At 45.6% G+C, this 18,342-nt stretch overlaps 1 protein-coding gene across 2 annotated transcripts; it reads left to right on the top strand.

The window, feature by feature from the left end:
• The first annotated feature begins 6,036 nt into the window (after window positions 1-6,036).
• On the top strand, window positions 6,037-16,438 carry SKIDA1 (SKI/DACH domain containing 1). Of its 2 annotated transcripts, XM_078450375.2 has the most exons (2): window positions 6,037-8,514; window positions 16,137-16,438. In XM_078450375.2, the coding sequence occupies exons 1-2, from the start codon at window positions 6,060-6,062 to the stop codon at window positions 16,154-16,156; spliced, it is 2,475 nt and encodes an 824-aa protein (XP_078306501.2). In that variant the 5' UTR covers window positions 6,037-6,059; the 3' UTR covers window positions 16,157-16,438. The 2 variants fall into 2 exon arrangements, with proteins under 2 accessions (XP_078306501.2, XP_060515192.3); XM_060659209.3 differs by lacking the exon at window positions 16,137-16,438 and having other exon boundaries at window positions 6,038-9,017.
• The last annotated feature ends 1,904 nt before the right edge of the window (window positions 16,439-18,342 follow it).

The raw sequence follows: 18,342 nt of genomic DNA, 5'->3' as shown, positions 1-18,342 counted from the left end.
TCCAGAGACCATCAGGCCCCACATGTCTTATGTTTCCCTTCTCCCCTCTTGGGTGCTCAGAATTTCTCCATGGCTTCAGCAGCCTGTAGGTAGGCCTCAACACTCAGTGTCATCACTGCGGTTTCTACACATTTGACCCTTGTGCAAAATAAACACAAATTTGGGCAACACAAATAAATTGTAGGTTTTGATATTTGTGTATTATTTAATATATCAACACTGAACTCTACTTTCTCAGATTTTTTTTTTTCAACATTCAGGATCAATTGTGAGAAGCCCTGGTGTCTCGTAGGAAAATATTGCAACAAAACAAGATAATTGGGGGGAAAGGCTGTTGCAGTAGGAAAAGTGGCTTTTCGTTGATAGCATTTAATTGGAATTAAAAGATTCTTTAGCTGTAAACATTCTTTATTTATTCAGCACACATAAGCAGGCATTGTTTTTATCACCATCATAATTATGGTGTCCTTTAAACTGGCTGATAGCAGGAAAGATAAGGGAATGTGCGAGTAGATTCAGATCGCTTTTCGCTCGCTCTTCTCTTTCTTTCCCTTCCTCCCTCCCTCCCCTCTCTCTATGCCCTTCCCCCCACCCCCATTCCTTCCTTGGTCACTAGGGTCCCCCACAGCCCTTGAGATGAGGAGAGCAGGAAGATTGTGGCCTAACCATTTCTTACATCATGAAAGAGATTTGTACCACACTCTAATTTAATGCAATGTATAACCTTCTTGTCTCCCATGTTTATAACTGCTTTTTAGCTTACAATATATGTTAACTGAAGAGTTGTCTATTGCTCACCTGTATAAAATCTTGTCCACTAGGTTTTGTTGCTTTACCTTTGTCTAATTTAGAAAGTACACTCTTAGGGCTTTTTCAGAACAAAGCCTCACAAAAACCCCTTTACCTCCAAGGATTTGCAAATTTATAAAGCCTGCATTGAATTCAAGATGGGTCAGGGGGCAAAAAAAGGGTAGAAGGTCACTGCATTTTGATTATGGGTCAGTAGACAACATGGCATACACTCTGTGTCCCAAACTTCTATTAAAAACAGGATTTCAAAATGCCTAAGAACAGAAGGATGGGCCCTTTTGGAGACTTGCCTTGATTTGTGTGGATGAGACAAAAAGAAAAAAATTAAGGAAAATATACTAAGTTATAATTTAAGCTACTCCTTAATTTAGCATTTCCTCCTCCATTCTCATTTTCCCCTCCCCAAAAGTAGAAAACACGTGAAATTAGATGAATTTTGATGAGGAACTGTTGACTATCACAAGATTTTATTGTCCTATATCCTAAATTAATTCAGCCATGTGAGGCTTTGTATTATTATTATTTTAGAATGTGTTAGATGTATTATAATTACTTTTGGCTAACAGTACAAGGGGCTTCTTTTCTTCTCCTAACCAGTATACTTACATTGTTGAGGCCTTTGTGATGTCCTTAGTCTTTTCTGTCTGAATTCACTTGGAACAAAATGTGCCCAGTAATCAGTAAAACAAATGTATATGGTGAAGAGTTAGGTGGTGGTGATGGTGATGTGGGGGGATGATCCTCATTTAAATTATATGTGTATGGGTGAAAGCTTGGAAGGAAAAGGATTATTTTAATGCTCTTCAATACTTTAATTATATGACAGTTGTAGTGTAGAAATGCAAAAGTACTCTTAGGTTTTCCTTCAGGTTTTCAAAAGAACTTTCCCCATTAGTAAACTACTCCTGCAAATTGCTACTGCATTTCCCAGCTAACCATTTAAAAGACTGTAAATGCCGTGTGCATTACTTTGCTCCAGAGGAAAGAGGTCAGACTGAATTGCAATGGTATTTAAACATAAAATACAGTGAAAATAAATCAAAATAGAACATCCGAAGGTAAATTTACCACATTCATACGGGGTAAGTAAAGACAAATATGTACATATCTTCATAACCCATCACTTTAAAAACTGAAAGTACTGTGTTTTTTTTTTTTACAACAAATGCAGAAGTAAGAGGACATTAAGAATATACTTCTATCTGTATTTGCCACAGAGGATTTTCCTTTAGCCAGCAGCTTTGTTTCCAAAGCTAAAATACTTTTTATGATAGTGAGTAGATTGTGCATTCCTCACTGAGAAAATAATTACATGTAATTAACAAACTCCATGCTTATCATATATATTCCTAAATTCTCAATAAGGTAATTCTCTATACTCTTAGAGATGGATACACACATAAATGTTAATTTGGGCATATCTGCCCACATATGTATATGCATTTGAGAAACAGAAGTTGATATATCTTTTCTTAAAAAAGAATTTGAATACAGTCCATCATCTGAATTGGGTTCATCTTTGATTGTTGAGGCGGCTGACATGGTCAACAAATTTATCAAAGAAACCCCCTGGCTTTTGAAGAATAGTACTTTATACATCTGGATCTGCACATCCAGGCAAAGTAAGTAAATTATTGCATAACTTTAAGCATAATTGATAACAGACACCTTTAATTTTTCATCCCCATTCTTTTGGCCAGCTTTCACATTAATAATCTAAGCCATAAATGTTGGTAGCTATTGATCGAAATCCCCTGTGTGCATGCAAATCCATCTTAAAGTCCCCTGCCTTTCATGTGTGAGCGCTCAGGGGCCTCTGCTAGATCTTTTTATCGGGATCGACCCCCAATGTGCCTGGAGAAGACCCCGGATATGCAACGTGTGCTGATGGCCACAAGAAAGCTGTCTGTCACATTCTATGTATGTGTGTGTGTGTGTGTATGTGTGTGTGCGTGCGCGTGCATGTGAATGCACGCACTCACGCCTTAACACACACACATACACACACACACACAATAATGGGGAAGTTAAAGGAACAAAAGAATGTATTAGACAAGAAGAAAGATATGTAATAAGAGTATTAAAAATGTATAAGTGTAAAGGTGCCTGAGTGTACATACAAAGATACCTGCATACATTGTATATATAGACACATCTCCCAAGTCATCTGGCCTTTATTTTTCTTTCTACTTGACCCAAAAGATTGTACCTTTGGTTTAAAAAAAAAAAAACACCACAATATTCTACTAGTTTTAACAACCACCTATGTTGCCAGTGTTTTAAAGGTGGAAAGAGAGGAAGGGAGAGAAAAAAAAAAAAGGTAATTTTGAAAAGGTTACTAAATCATGTTGCCATGTGCAAGAGTAGGAGTGTGTGTGTGTGTGTGTGCGCGCGTGCGTGTGTAAATCTAAATAGGAATGGAGAACAACTAGAACTACCTGGCCAAAAAAAAAAAAAAAATAAGGATAAGGATGTTCTAGCCAACCTTTTGTAATGTCTTCTCAAAGGCTTTTTCTGAGTTTACTATTTCTTGGCTGTTTGACTCTTTGGTCGAAATCTCAAAGCTGGAGGAGGGGAATTGGACGGGGGTGGGGTTGGAGGAAGAGAGCTGCCAGTATATAAGTGCATCAGGAGGAATTTTAAAACGACATTATTGTCGCTGGCAATGGAAAGGCTCTGGTCATTAGACTTTAAAAAACAAACACCAGCATCTGCTTTTTCTGGAAACTTTGCTTTCTACTTAAACCTTTTGCATTTTGCCTCCTGTGAAAGTGAAAGAGAAAAACGCGGTGTGATAGATCCAGATGCTAAAGAAAGCCAAGTCGGTGGATGGTATTAGCTGTGACGAGGCATTGTTCATTGCTGCCTCTCGGTTACGTTTAAAGCCTGAAATATCACGAGATCCATTCAATGATCCTTCTCTCATTCAAGGGACAAAAATGTAATTTGCTGTAGCTCTGATTTCTTGGATGGAAATGCTAGCCTTAGATTTCAAAGGCAAGAACTAGACATCGTGGTTTGTACACACATTGATTAAGTTGAAGAGCGGCGATTACATCTGTGCTGAGTGCAACAGTAGTCCAGGGCTGACTTTTCAAATCCCAACCTCTGAGTTACAGACTCTCTTAAATAGACTTCCTTAATTTCCGGATGCACTTCTTGAAATTCCCAATTCTCTTCAAAATTCCTGGGAAATTACTAGGGAGATGAGGGTGGGGGTGGGGAACTATGGCCGAGATTTCATGCAAACTACCTTTTTATATGTCTGATTCCTCTGTTTTTATCTTTTTTTTCCTTTTCTTTTGAGCCATACCTGCTTGTGCTAGCCAGACCAGAGCAGGGGAAACTGGAACTTTTGAATGGGAAGGAAGAAATTACTGTACAATTCTTTTCTTGCAGGCTCAGAAATATCCGTTTATTCTTTTAACCACACGGATGTGTCTATTTTTGGAGGAACAAGGAAACATATAAATGCCTGGGTTGCATTTATGCTGTAGTTGCAAAGACCGAACAGTTAAGAAGATTTTGCCGAATTTTGCAAAGGAGCCAACAAACCACCTTGGGATCCTGATAATGCAACTGGGAAGACCCTTGCTCTCATTTGGCAATATTTTGGATATCCTTGAAAAGACACCAAAATGTGCCTTAACTCGACTAAGAAGAGGTTAAACAGCATTGATATTCATCCAAAGTGATTATTTTTTTAAGCAGATGCTTGGCTTTCATGGAAAAAATGAGAGTTGTGGAAGATTCATTTAAACTCGCAACCGAAAGCATCAGAGACCACTGGAATAGTCTGCATCGTACATCAGCACTTTCTTTTCATCGTTATTACGTAAAACCTCTGGAAGCACCTTGGGCGTTTTACATTTTCTATTCTTCGCTGCAGAAGCAGTCTGCTCCCTGGAATTCTGACCTGTGGTGAACAGGACCCTGGCAAAGGCTGTGCTGGGGACTCTAGGACGATCTGGCCTCTAATCCAGCCTGGTTAATTGTGAAAAGTGTACACATTTCTGGCTTATCTATGCTTTGTTATGGGTCTGACGTGCAGCTACCTCGTCCCCACCCCACCCCCCAGCAGAGAACCCAAATCCAGTTGAATTGTTACAGTGTTTCGGAGCTGGAGCCTTGAACTGCTTCCTTGGTCAAATAACTTTGTTTCTGGTTGTAAAAGGCATTTCAGGAAAAAAAAAAAAAAAAGGAAAATCGAGAGAAATTCAAAACGTAAGTCTGTACTGGGGTGGTTCACTGCGCGGGTTTAACTTTGGAGCTCCCAGCCGGTCTCCTCCACTCCCATAAGGGAAATACCAGGCTATTCTGCACATTTTCGCTTAAGCTCCATTTTCCCAAGGAAAAGGGGGTGGGGTATGTCTATTTAGGCTTGATAATGTTTTTAAAATGCTTTTCTTTGAAATGATAATAGCTGCAGCGGTAAAATGCAAATAAAGGAAAAAATAGGCAATATTCCTTTAAAGGCGAATATACAGGGATTTTTTTTTTTTTTTTTTTTTTTTTTTTTTTTTTTTAAGCGTACACACACTGGTTCAGATGAAGTCTGTGAGTCAGGCTGTTTCTGAGCTCCGATAGTTTAATGGAAAGATTTATATACCGACTGTATTATTTACTTTGGGAGGGGAGGTGGCAGTATAAGGGTATGCTAATTAGTGGGAGATTTTGGGGGGAAGGGGTGGAATATCAATTTTTATTGCATCACCTGTCAGGAGTGTCCAATCAGCGCTGGCTTTAGGGGAATTAATTGATGAAGGTGTCTCCGGACGAGCTCACTTCACTCTGTCATTTTATTTGTAGCTAAAGCAGCGGCGGGAATAGCAGCTGCATTTCTTTTCTCTTTCTCCCTTCACATTCCATTATCATAGTGCTCCAATGGAGAAGGAAGGAATAGAGGGGCCCAGGTACTGATCTGCATCGGGGACTTAGACCAACACACTGGCAGATCAGAAACCGGATGGTTTTTTCCCTCTTTTTAAAAAAATACGAAAACCAAAAAAAAAAGCAAGAATCAAGTCAGTGTAATTTCATGTTTTGTTTTGTTTTGTCTTGTTTTTTTTTCCAATAATTTTGCCTAGAGTTTGGCACTCCCTTCGCCGGGAATAACAGTCTTTGTTATTTTATTAGCAGGATGCCTTGAGACACACGCAGCATCTGGTGGAGGATTAACATACATACATGTGTATGTATGCGTCACGTATATATTTACTGCAAATGGTGGGGATCATTTAGTGCCCGAGATGGGAGACCTGAAGTCAGGTTTTGAAGAGGTGGATGGCGTGAGGCTCGGCTACCTCATCATTAAAGGAAAGCAAATGTTTGCCCTCTCCCAAGTCTTCACGGATCTGCTGAAGAACATCCCGAGGACGACCGTGCACAAGCGCATGGATCATTTGAAAGTGAAAAAGCACCACTGCGATCTGGAGGAGTTGCGGAAACTCAAGGCAATCAACAGCATCGCATTCCACGCCGCCAAATGCACTCTCATCTCCCGGGAAGACGTGGAAGCACTCTACACCTCCTGCAAAACCGAGCGTGTCCTCAAGACCAAGCGCAGGAGGGTCGGCCGGGCCCTGGCCACAAAGGCGCCGCCGCCAGAGCGCGCCGCCGCCGCCGCCAGCCCCCGCCCGGGTTTTTGGAAGGACAAGCACCAACTTTGGCGGGGCCTGAGCGGATCCGCGCGGCCCCTGCCAATCAGCGCGCAGTCCCCGCGCCCGGGCGCCGCCGCCGCGCGCCCTGCCGCCCATCTACCTCAGATTTTTAGCAAATACCCGGGCTCGCACTACCCGGAAATCGTGCGCTCGCCTTGCAAACCCCCTCTAAACTATGAAACTGCCCCGCTCCAGGGAAACTACGTTGCTTTTCACTCGGACCCTGCTTATTTTCGGAGCCTGCTGTGCAGCAAGCACCCGGCGGCCGCCGCCGCCGCCGCCGCCGCCGCTGCCGCCGCCGCCGCCGCCGCCGCCGCCTACTACCAGGCTTCGGCGGCCGGGCCCCAGCCCAAGGCGGCGGCGGCGGCGGCGGCGGCGGGCGCGGGAGGCCCGGTGAGCCTGACCTACCGGTGCAAGCGCAAGCGCGGGGGCGCCAAGGACTGCCTGCTCGCGCCCCACGCCGGCGCCCGCCGCCTGCTGCTGCTGCCCAGGTCCTACAAAGCCAAGGCGGCGGCGGCGGCGGCGGCAGCGGCGGCGGCGGCGGCCGCCGGGGCCACTTGCCTGGAGAGGTTTCATCTGGTTAACAGCTTCTGCCCGCCTCCCCACCACCACCACCACCACCATCACCACCACCACCACCACCACCACCGGGCCCAACAGCCGCAGCAGAATCACCACCCCCCTCATCACCACCGGCCGCAGCCCCATCTCGGCAGCTTTCCCGAGAGTTGTAGCAGCGACTCGGAGTCCAGCTCCTACTCGGACCATGCGGCCAACGACTCCGATTTTGGCTCCAGTTTGTCCAGTTCCAGCAACTCCGTGTCCTCGGAGGAAGAGGAGGAGGAGGGAGAGGAGGAGGAGGAGGAAGAGGAGGAGGAGGAGGAGGAGGAGGGGGGCAGCGGGGCCTCGGATTCCAGCGAAGTCAGCTCGGAGGAGGAGGACTCGTCCACGGAGTCGGACTCCAGCTCCGGCTCCAGCCAAGTGTCGGTGCAGAGCATCCGTTTCAGACGCACCAGCTTCGGCAAGCCTCCCAGCGTGCAGGCGCAGGCCAACTTCTTGTACCATCTGGCCTCCGCCGCCGCTGCAACCAAACCCGCTGCTTTCGAGGATGCCGGCAGACTTCCCGACCTCAAGAGTGGTGTCAAAGCCGAGTCGCCGGAGGAGTGGAATCTGCAGAGCTGGGCCCCCAAAGCGTCTCCGGTGTACTGCCCGGCCAGCCTGGGGAGTTGTTTCACAGAGATAAGGAACGATAGGGTATCTGAGATTACATTCCCACACTCTGAAATTTCCAGTACTGTAAAGAGAACTGACCTGACAATTAACTGCTTGGCGGAGGGGGCCTCTTCACCTAGCCCAAAGACAAACAATGCATTTCCACAACAAAGAATACTCCGAGAGGCTAGGAAATGCCTACAAGCAACTCCTGCTACACACTGTGCTGATAACAACACAATAGCTGCTAGGTTCTTCGATCACGATTTTTCAGGAGCGGCCGCAAATTCAGAGCAAGACTCCAAAATCCCTCATTGTGCTGAATTTGCTACGGATTTGTCCTCTTCCCAAACCGCTTCTGAGGTGGATGGAGCAGCACCAGCAGCAGCAACGAAAGCTGAGAATCCGTGCACTAACGCAGGCGACAAGACCTTGCCATTTCTGCACAATATTAAAATCAAAGTAGAAGACAGTAGTGCTAATGAAGAATATGAACCTGACCTTATTACAAATAAGCTTAAGTGCGAGTGCAATGATACAGAGGGTGAGTTTTACAGTGTGACTGAAAGTAAAGAGGAGGACGCCTTGTTAACCACAGCCAAGGAAGAAGGTTTTGCATGCCCTGAAAAAGAAACTCTTTCCTTAAACCCACCGGCTCCGAGTCAGGGCCTCTCATGCACTTTAGGTTCTCCAAAACCCGAGGATGGGGAATATAAATTTGGTGCCAGGGTGAGAAAAAATTACCGGACACTAGTACTGGGAAAACGACCCGTACTTCAGACACCTCCAGTCAAACCAAATTTGAAATCAGCTAGAAGTCCTCGTCCTACAGGTAAAACCGAAACACATGAAGGAACACTGGATGATTTTACAGTTATAAACAGACGCAAAAAGGTAGCCAGCAATGTAGCATCAGCAGTGAAAAGGCCATTTAATTTCATGGCAAATTTTCCTTGTCCACCATCACTCATTATTGGGAAGGATGGGGATTTGTGGCCGGCGTATTCCTTAAACACCACTAAGGATTCCCAACCTCCTCACAAAGCCCATCCTATATGGAAATGGCAGCTGGGCGGTTCTGCAATACCTCTTCCACCGAGTCACAAATTCAGGAAATTTAATTCATAAAAGTGTTTTGGAAGATATTTTCTCGAACCATATTACCTTCCTTTTGTTGTATAACTGCACAGGATGGTTTGTACAAGTCCATTAATGTGTTACACCCCTTTTGGAGCCCTGGTTTATCGCATTTTGAAGACAGAAATCGGATTACTTTTTTTCCATTGCGGGTTTTTTTTTTTTTTTTTTTTTTTTTTCCTGGAGGAGGGTGGGGGCGGGGTGGGAGAAGGGTTGGTTTACATTCCACAGACTACTTCAGGCTAAAGACTCAAGTAAAACTCAGTTATTAAGGTAGAGCTGGAACACTTTACTGTTTCAATGCTAATAATGCACCCGGTACCTCAATTCAACTGCTACAAATAAATGTCAAAAGGTTGAATAATAAATATTACAATGAGCCATTAAGTTTATGCACTAGATTTCAGACCTGAAAGTGTAACTGTTAATTCAGTGAAAGTTTGTTAGGTTACGTGGTTACACAGTGAGGTAGAAAGAAGTTTCTGTGAGCCCAAAATGTTCTTTTCTGGAGCTCTTTTTTGTGGGGTATCTTTTTCTTTTGCTCCCCTCATTCCTTCTCCAAGAGTAGTTGCACTTAATTTTCTTTCTTTCTTTCTTTCCTTCTATCTCTTTCTTTCTTTTTTTGAGTGGAAAGATTGGGGAGTCCTGCCTGAATGCTGGTAAAAGCTGCCTCATATATACTGAGTAAAAGGAAAATGAGATTGCTTTTTTTTTTTTTTTCTTGTAAAGGATGGGATTTCACTCCTTGCAATTGGAAAAAGTCCTTTTTGTGTTCTCACCCAAAGGTTATAAATAAGGTGACTCTTATTCACTATTGTCCTGCTTACCTTGTGGTCTGACTCCTCAAGTTTGACTCCTCAAACTTGCAAAACAATTAAATAGTTCCCTTAATAGCAGGATATTTTATGGTCTGACTCTTCATAATGACAGAGCAGTAAATACAACCGAGAAAAGTACAGTGGGTCAGAGTTCTAAGCATATCCCCAATGAAAAATAACAGTTATTTTAGGGCTCTTTGGTATCAGAACTCAGGCACTTGGGTTTTATTACCTTTTACTTTTTCCGCATCTCTCGAAACTTCTGTTTTCAGACCATCCTGTGATAAAGCAGGAGAGTTTCTACTGCAAGTGACAATCAGAGGTGACTATCTATATTTGCACTTAAAATCAAAGTAGTTCAACATGCAAATGGCTAGGGTCTAGCCCTTGGTAAGGGCCATGCTGGTGTGCTATCTTGTGATGATGGAAGCAGCAAATCAAAATTATGGAAATTTGCACTGTTGAAAAGCATGCTTTAGCTTTATTTTCAATTAAAAACACTGTTTAAAATTCCTGGTTCCATACATTTCTACTTATTCCAGATTGAAGAACGGTTAACAGGAATGAATGGTTTTGTTGGCATTTTCATTTGTCACGTTTTTGCCTGAAAGAAATGCATTTGTTGGGTGTAGTGTTTGGTTGTAACACCATGTGATGAGGCCAGTCAGGTTCTGTGCAAAACACTGGATTTCTTTCTAAATAACAACAGAACTTTGCAAACTTGTTCCAAATGAAGCGCAAAAAGTTTCAGGTTTAAGACAGTGAAGCAGAGATCAATTGCTATTTTAATGAATGTTAAATCTGGCAATTTTTGGTCCACCCCCCCCCCCCCTTAGTCTGACAAATTAATTACGGAGCTCAGATTTTTGCCATCATATTCCTAAGAAGTTGCATCTATAGGTCATAAATCGTAAAACAAAACAAAACATCAAGGAGATGTTTCTGTGTGAATTTAAGTCACTATTTCTCATGGAAATTGACTCTTTTTTTTTTTATTCCTGGCCCTTCACCTTCTAATTCCTACTCCCTTTGAAATTTTTCTTTTGTCTATAAATGTTTCAGTTAGATCCGGATGGTCTCAGCTCTAATTGCTGTATATGATCTGTGGTTTTACTCTTACTGTAAAGGACAGAGGCTGAGGATACCTGCATCCAAATACATTTGGATGGAGTAAACACATGCTTTGAACTGCCTCCCTTCCTTTCCTTCTTGAATGGTGCCAGATGTAGGTTCACTGGATCCTTTTTTTATTGGGATGATAGATATGGTCAAAGCAAAATTTGGGGGATGTCCTCCTAGAATTCATGTTTGTGTATCATTCCAAAGACCAGTACAAGTTACAGTTAAAGCCCCTAGAAAGCTGAACGATTAGCTTCACAGCCTGAGTTCTTTCCTCTTTGGAAGGCCATACAGAATTTGGGTGCAGTGATTTGTCCTGCAAAATTAGTCTGTAAAAAGTGTGATCTACACACACTGGAAGTCTGTAATTTCTATTCTTTAATTACTGCTAAGTCAAGAGAGTTCAAAGTATGATGACTTCTAAGACTAGTACTTTTCTTGTTGGCTATGGAATCATTGTTCCCATATTATAAATTGAGAATATATTTGAAGTCTACAGATCTTGGGGTGTGAGAGGACCGCTAGGTAGAATAAGCACAATTTAAAACAAATATACCCAATGGAATTTCTGACATAAAATATCGGCCTCCAGCTTTGACACTTGGTCTCCAGCCCTCAGAGAATCAATAGTTTCAGTTTATAGGAGCTGGAGAATGAGCAGCATGGAGGCCGAGGCATTCCAGAGTGATACCATCAAAAGGAAAGAAATTAAATAGTCAACACAGATTTCACCCCACACTACTACAACAAGCCAGCCAACCACAGCAAAATCTGAGTTGGGGCTTCTGTCAGGAGAGTGTACCAAATAGTATTCAGTAACTTGCAAATACAAGGTATTCTTTAGTCCCTTAGCTGTTTTCCCATTCTGCTGTGGGAATTATTCTCGGTACAGTTTATTTCATTTTGGTTGTTTTATGATCAATGTTTTCTAAGATGCTATAAGTGTCCCAGTTGTTCAAAAAGTTAAGCCTTATTGAGAGAAAAACAAAGTTACCTCCATTGATAGATTGCATTTTTACCTTTCGATGTTTTCAGGTGATAGCATTTTTTTAAAGGCACTCTATGGTCCCAGGGTCACTTAGTCCTATGTCTAAAGCTCACCACCTACAAACATAAAGAAAATGAAGGAAACTATGACTATTTGGGGAAACAAGCTTATTTTGGGTCTCCTGTGAAAATAGTTTCCTGATAAGATTCTGAAATGAAGACTTAATTATTTTTTTAAGAGATGTGTGCACTTTGTCTTTCAGTCAGGTTATCTGCCTTCTTAGAAAATGCAGCTTGCTCTTTTTCAACTATTTACTCTTTAAAGTGGGTGTTCTTTTCTACTGGCTTACTTGATTACAGTGCAGTAATCTCAATAATGGTTGTTTATTTTTAAATCAACAACAAGGAGCCACCACTAAACAGCAATAACACAAACTAGATGGGCTTGCTGTGTGGATTTTTATCTTACCCGTGTCTGGGTGACTTTCAATGGTCTAAAAAATTTTCAAAGTTCTGGTCACAAGAATTGAAGTGTCTGCTTGATAGGAGAATGATAGTTTTGTTTGAATGCAGGAAAAGATAGAGACTCATGCCTCAAAAGCAATTTTTCTTTCAAAGAAAGCAAAAACAAAAATCCTACATGGTAAAAAACAAAAACAGAACCCTCACATTAAAAAAAAAAAATAATAAAGCTTTAGTATCTACAAAAGCTAGAAAATGTGAGTTTTGCTTCACCTTGAAAATAACTTCCTGCTGATAAAAGATGTGAAAAAGAGTTTCTTAGAGACAAACTGGGGGGGGGGGGGGGGGAATTAAAGGCTCCCCATCAACTAACTTCAGGAAATTGACAAGGAGGAACAGGCCATCCACCTTAGGGAGTCCGCCCGGTCACCCAGGTCTTCCCCAGGATTTTCCCCTTCCTGGAAGGAAGAACTATTTTTAACGCTAGCTTTGGTTTTGGTTTGCTCCCTAGGCCAAAGGGCATTTGCAAACTAGCCTGGGGGGTAGGGACGTAGGGAAGCTCTAGGAGGTGGGGGGAAGGGCTGCATTTTACCTGTTTGGCAGGCAGTCTTTTGCAAAAAAAAAAAAAAAAAAAAAAAAAAAAAAAAAAGGAGGGGGGCCCAGCTATCATTCTTTGCCCATGCCCTAGGCCCCCGCTCTTCTCTCGCTCCTTTTCAAACTGTGGCGGCCTCACAAGCTCCTACTTTAAAAGGCCTGAGATGTTTTGCATGAAGCCCTCACAATAGGGGTTGAGGGAATTGACAGTTTCAAAAACAAGGCGTTCAGTCCTTTCCAGCTGCCGGGCCCGCTCTCTCGCACCAACTCCTCGTTCCTCTCTGCTGGTGGCGTCCTCGGGAGAGAGCTGCCATCCCCCACCCCGCCAGCCCGCATTCCGGCCGGCCCCACCCCGCCCCCGGGCTGTGTTTGTAAACAGGGGTCAGTGTCCAGGGGCTGCTGGCGCGGGGCTTGGGACTGGCGGGCTGGTAGGGAACGCAGGGGACGGCCTAGCCGGCGGAGGGCCGACCCGGGGGACGTAGCGGCTTCGGGGTCCCTTTCCCCCTCGCTTTCCACCTAGGTGCCAAGCTCTGGCCACCGTGCTGACCCAGGGCAGCTCTTAGCTCTCTGGCCTGGGCCACCACACCGGAAAGATGTTTAAATGCCGCCATTTTGCATGGTGGCAAACAAATTTCTTTGTGACTCCCCCCCCCTCCCCCGGCCAGATCCTGCTCTCCTCTGAATTTGTCACCTACTGGCTCCCCGGGGCGGAACAGCCCCGTACCCCTGAGCGCACGACCCCCAGCTCCTTTCCACGCAGCCTCCTGTCCCAGTGGCCTCAAGGCCAGGCCCACCGGGAGCAGAGGCGACAGGGCGCGCGGCCGGTCTTCAGGGACTGGACCGCCTCCTCTCACTTTGCGCTCCTTTTGTGTGTTCTGAAGTCATCTCCCACCCCGGCACACGCACACACTGCCTAGCCATTTCTCACCTTCTCGCCCAGGCCTCATCTCTCTGTCCCAGGCAAATGGGGCCCAGCTTTTTTGCTCTGGGCGGAGGGCTGGCCCAGGTCTCCAAAATGCGTGCGTGCGACGCAAGTGGCAAAGAGATGAGGCTTCACACTGGGCCAGCCAGCACGGCTGTGAACGCCTTCTGGGAAGTGGCCCAAGACCTGCGGGCCCGGAGTCTGGGGAGGGCACGGGTGCGCAGGCGAAGGCCCAGCAGAACTCCCAAAGAGGGGGGGAAGTGTGATGGGGCAAGGCTTGCTTTTCTTTGGCGCCGTGGTTCCTGTCCTTGGAACCTCTCTGTGCCTCTGCAAGTGGAATGATGACCTGGAAACGGGAAACGGGCGACAGTGACCTGGAAAACCACCCTTGGTTGGGGAGGTGGGAGTGCAGCAATGCAAACAAAGCTGCTCCCGGAGGAAGAGGGGAAACAGAGGTGCACCGCAGATAGGTCACAGGAAAGTGCAACAAGCTTGCTTTTCCCGGGTGTTTAAAATGCAGCCCCAGTTGTAAAGTGTGTGAAATTACGCACTGGTCTCTTAAAGAGTGCCTAATTTATAGTAAATAGCAAGGTCTTTGTAAATGGCTTTATTATGTTGTTTCTTGTTAATTGTTGAGAAAATCCCCATTGTTGAGTGTGAAAGGCTTTATGAGCTAACCTGGTCCTCGGCGCAATCAGAGGGCAGTAAATGGCCGCTCGGCCTCGGAGGCCCAGCGCGGAAGCGGACGCCGGGCCGAGCGCGCCCGGGCGACCTCTGGAGACGGCGACTCGGCCTGGGAAGCAAGTGGAGAGGGTTTCCAGGCTTTCATTAAGGAGAAGGCGTGTTTTGAACTCGCGGGCCCCCGAGAGCGGCTCGCTAAGTGGGCCGCGGAGAACCGGGAGCGCCGGGGCGACCCGGGCGGCTTGGGCCGCGGGGAGGCGGAGCGGGGCCCGGCGCCCCTCTCCGCTCCCAGAGCCTCGGACACAGGCCGGCCGGGCCGGGCGCCGGCTCCAGCCGCGCCGGGGTGGAACTGGTTCCTGGGCATTGTCTCCACTTCTCCAGCCGCGTGGAGCGCAGGCTCAGGAGGTTTTGGCCAGGCCTGCGGAACGCCCGAAAATGCCGGGCCGAGAGGCTGGAGGGGCTCCGGGCGGAGCAGACCCCCGAAGGGGAGCTCCAGACCCCTGCCTGCGCCTCCTTGTCTTTTGTTTAAAAGCTGTCTCTCTCCCTCTCTCTCCCCCACTCTTTCTTCCTTTCTCTCTCACGCGCGATCTCTCTCTCTCTCTCTCTCTCTCTCTCTCTCAGAAACCTGAAATGGACTCCGAAGAAATGAGAGGAAAGGTTTTTGTGTGGGTGTGTGGGTATGAGACAAGGAAAAGAATTTCTTCTTTGGTCTAGGATAAGATAGTCTTATCTCCTTTCCCCATCTTCTCCAGCTGTCCTTCCAGCGAGTTGGGACCCAGGAAGTGTATGGGCAAAACCAGGCAGGCGCTGGGGTCATTTGATGAACTTTGAGGCGAGGACCCCGCGGGGTCCTGCAGGCCTGGAGAGGGCGGACGGAGAGCGCCTCCCTGGGCTCGGCCCGCGGCCTTCCCGGGACTTGAGACCCGGTGCATCGAGGGGAAAAGCAGCAGCGGCTTCTGAGCTCTGGCAGTGGCCCAGGGAAGAGAATTTCTTCGTGAGCCTACTTGGGGGTGGGGGTGGGGGGGGGCGGGGAGGCGGTGGAGAGACTGAGTTAGGCGGACTGTACGTCAGGGTTTGGACATTAGCAAATGCAAATCACAAGGAAATGTTAATTCCAGTCAGAAAAACCTATATCTTCCCTATCTTCCTGGCCTTCTAAGATGGCCCTCTGCTTGCGCACACTCGCTCTCTCACCAAATTAGCTATTACGTGAAATCCCCCTGGGTTTAAAGCACTTGTTTCGCGGATTCGTGTACAACCCATATTAACTATGCACTTTCTGCTATTCCTCTTGTGACTGTCCCTGTCTCTTTCCTTCTTTGAGGAGCGTATGATGCATTTTATTTTAGCCCAATCGATGCGTGCAAATACTGGGATAACACAGCCCACACTTCTGCGAGGGAGGCTGTTTTCAAAATTGAGTTTAGGGATCAATACGAAGTCGAAAAGCTCCAAATTGCACGAATTCACCAAATTCAAGCCTTGGGGCTCCCAAGCCCCTTTCCTGAGTGATTAACGCACTGGTGGGCAGTCACCGGCGCTCCACCGGTCCTGCTTTCTCAAAACAGGATGTTTTCATCATGTGTATTTGGCTTTCCCTGAAGATCACTCCAGTTTGCTTGGAAAAACACGACCCCAAAACGTGTGGAGTTAAACCCCAAGTCAGTGGCTTCATGCGGGGCTCCTCTCATACTGGCACTGCTGACCTCCGTTCCTCTTTTTTTCTCTTCCTAGGACCTAACAGCAGCACCTAAAATTGCCATAGTGGGTGCCCGGAAAACGTTTGCCCAGTTGAATAAATGTTTTGCTGGCTGGAGCAGCCCTCTCCTGGACCACTATCTGACTCCCACGACTTCTTCGCCCAGAGCCAAGCTGTATGGTGCAGCAAGAGCTCTCTATTCTTCTGCGGCTGCCGCCATGGCTGCGGGGCTGACTGGTGTCTAACTGGGGGAAGGGCAGTGGTTGTCCCTTGCAAGGGACGTTAAGGCCAGAGAGGTGAAAGGACAGAGATTTTGGAAAAAGAATTAGGAGAGCGTGCTGCCCGCAGATGTGTGTGTGTGTGTCAGTAGTGTGAAGAGAACATCTACAGGAGAAATAGACCAAGTACCTAGGATGCTAGGGTATCCCTATTCCTTAGCTCCTGCTGTTGGGATCTTCCTTTCCTTGAGAGACTAGAGCAAGACAGAAGGAGGTGGAGAGAGAGTGGCAGGCAGCCTAGAGGCTCTCCAGTAAGATCCAGTCATTCATCTAATCAGTGCCATCAATATGTTTGTGTTTGACCCTTTTGGATGGAAGAGGCTTAGAATCAATAGATTTAGACCCTAAAATATTGCCAGTCTAGCAGAGAGCAACTGCTCACAGGTCTGCAAGGGCCCACCCTGGCCAGGGTGCTCCGAAGGAAACAGAGGGAAACAGGAGGGAAACTGAGTGGCTGCCTACCTTCATCTCCAAGCCATCAAAACAAACAGACAGACAGACAGACAAACTCCAGTCTCCCCGAGGGTGGGCTATTGGACAAGCACATGCTGGGCACCAAAAGGTTGGAATATACTTTCCATTGTTAGTGCTTGTCGTCTTTTAAATCAGTTTAGGTTAGCTCCAGGAACCACACAAGACTTGTGATAAGTGCCCGGCAAAAGAGAGGAAAAACAGTGTAGAAGAGAGACTGCACTAAGGTTAGACAGCAGCCTTCCCTCTTTCCTGGGGAAGTTAGAAACGGACACAAACATGTAAGAGATCTTGAGGCTACAACTCGGTCAGTAGGTACGAGTTTCTGTCTCTGAAATGACTGCAAAGGACCTAGATTCTTGGATCTCCCAGGAATAAAGGCACATTTTTACATTCATTTTTCCTCATGTCTCTCTCACCCTCTCTCTTTTTCCCTCCTGTTCAAATGAATGAATACCCTGATTGTCGGTGGGGCAAATGTGGAAGATTAGTTTTTGGCCTCTACGTTGGACCCAAATATGCAGACCAGTGGACGCTAAGCTTTCAAATGCCTGGATATTATAGCCATTCAAAGTAAAACCTGCATGATGCAGGAGAAATTGCCAGGACCAGGTTTATTCACCTTTTCCCTTTATCTTCTTTTTCTCCTCTCCCACCTTCTCAGCTTTTCCTTTTCTCCCCCTCCTCCTACCTAACCTTTGTGCCCAATAGTCAGCAATACTTTCTCCAGAGGTGGAAGGAGGGTAAGATCTGGGCTTAAACCAATGCTGATGGAGGCAGTGTGGGAACCTGCAGTGACCCTGAGCTTCCTTGCTGGGGTGAGAGGCCAGGGCTTCCCAGCCTCTTGCCCTGCATGTGCTAAGCTATTCCTGTTAGGCTGTAAAAAATAGAGTGCATCTCAAGACCAGGAGAGTCGACTCCATAAACACATGGCTGTGGTTCTAACATGTAGTGCATTGCCCAATGCAAATGCAGAGATGCTTTTAATTTGGTTCCAAGTGTGTTAGACGTCATGTGGCAAATTGGTCTTCAGAAAGCCAATTTTGATATTTTCTGTTAATAATAAAGGCTTTTCAAACGAACAACCTTAAACATATATGACTGAGAATGAATCACACTCCTACCAGTGTGTTTCTTATCTGAATTTACAAAAGAGAGGTCGTACTTTTTACGCCCTTCTAAATAAGAAACATTTTAAGGTAGAAGAGGTTGGTTAACATTTGGATTGTTCAGTTGTTTTGCGGCTCATATGATTTTAAGAAAATAAAGTATTTAAACCTTTGTGTTTTTTTAAACCCTTTAACATCTTTACGTATTGTAAATTTAAAAGTAAATTAGGAAATTAGTTACACACTCCTGCCATCTTCTATAGAAAAATGACCTGAGAAACATGTTTTACCTAAAATGTCAAAATTTCATATTATCTTACACAATTTCAGCCTGCTGCTTGTAATTTAATGCTACTATCAAATTGGAGGGAAATAGAACTTGC

Source organism: Panthera onca, chromosome B4 (genome assembly GCF_046562875.1).
Source record: "Panthera onca isolate mPanOnc1 chromosome B4, mPanOnc1 haplotype 2, whole genome shotgun sequence".
In the NCBI taxonomy this organism is placed as follows: Eukaryota; Metazoa; Chordata; class Mammalia; order Carnivora; family Felidae; genus Panthera; species Panthera onca.
Note: the sequence above shows the minus strand (reverse complement) of the source record. Positions and strands in the feature narration are given on the sequence as shown.

Excerpts from the sequence above, each read along its gene's own strand:
- SKIDA1 (XM_060659209.3), top strand. The coding sequence starts at position 6,060 with ATGGGAGACCTGAAGTCAGGTTTTGAAGAGGTGGATGGCGTGAGGCTC.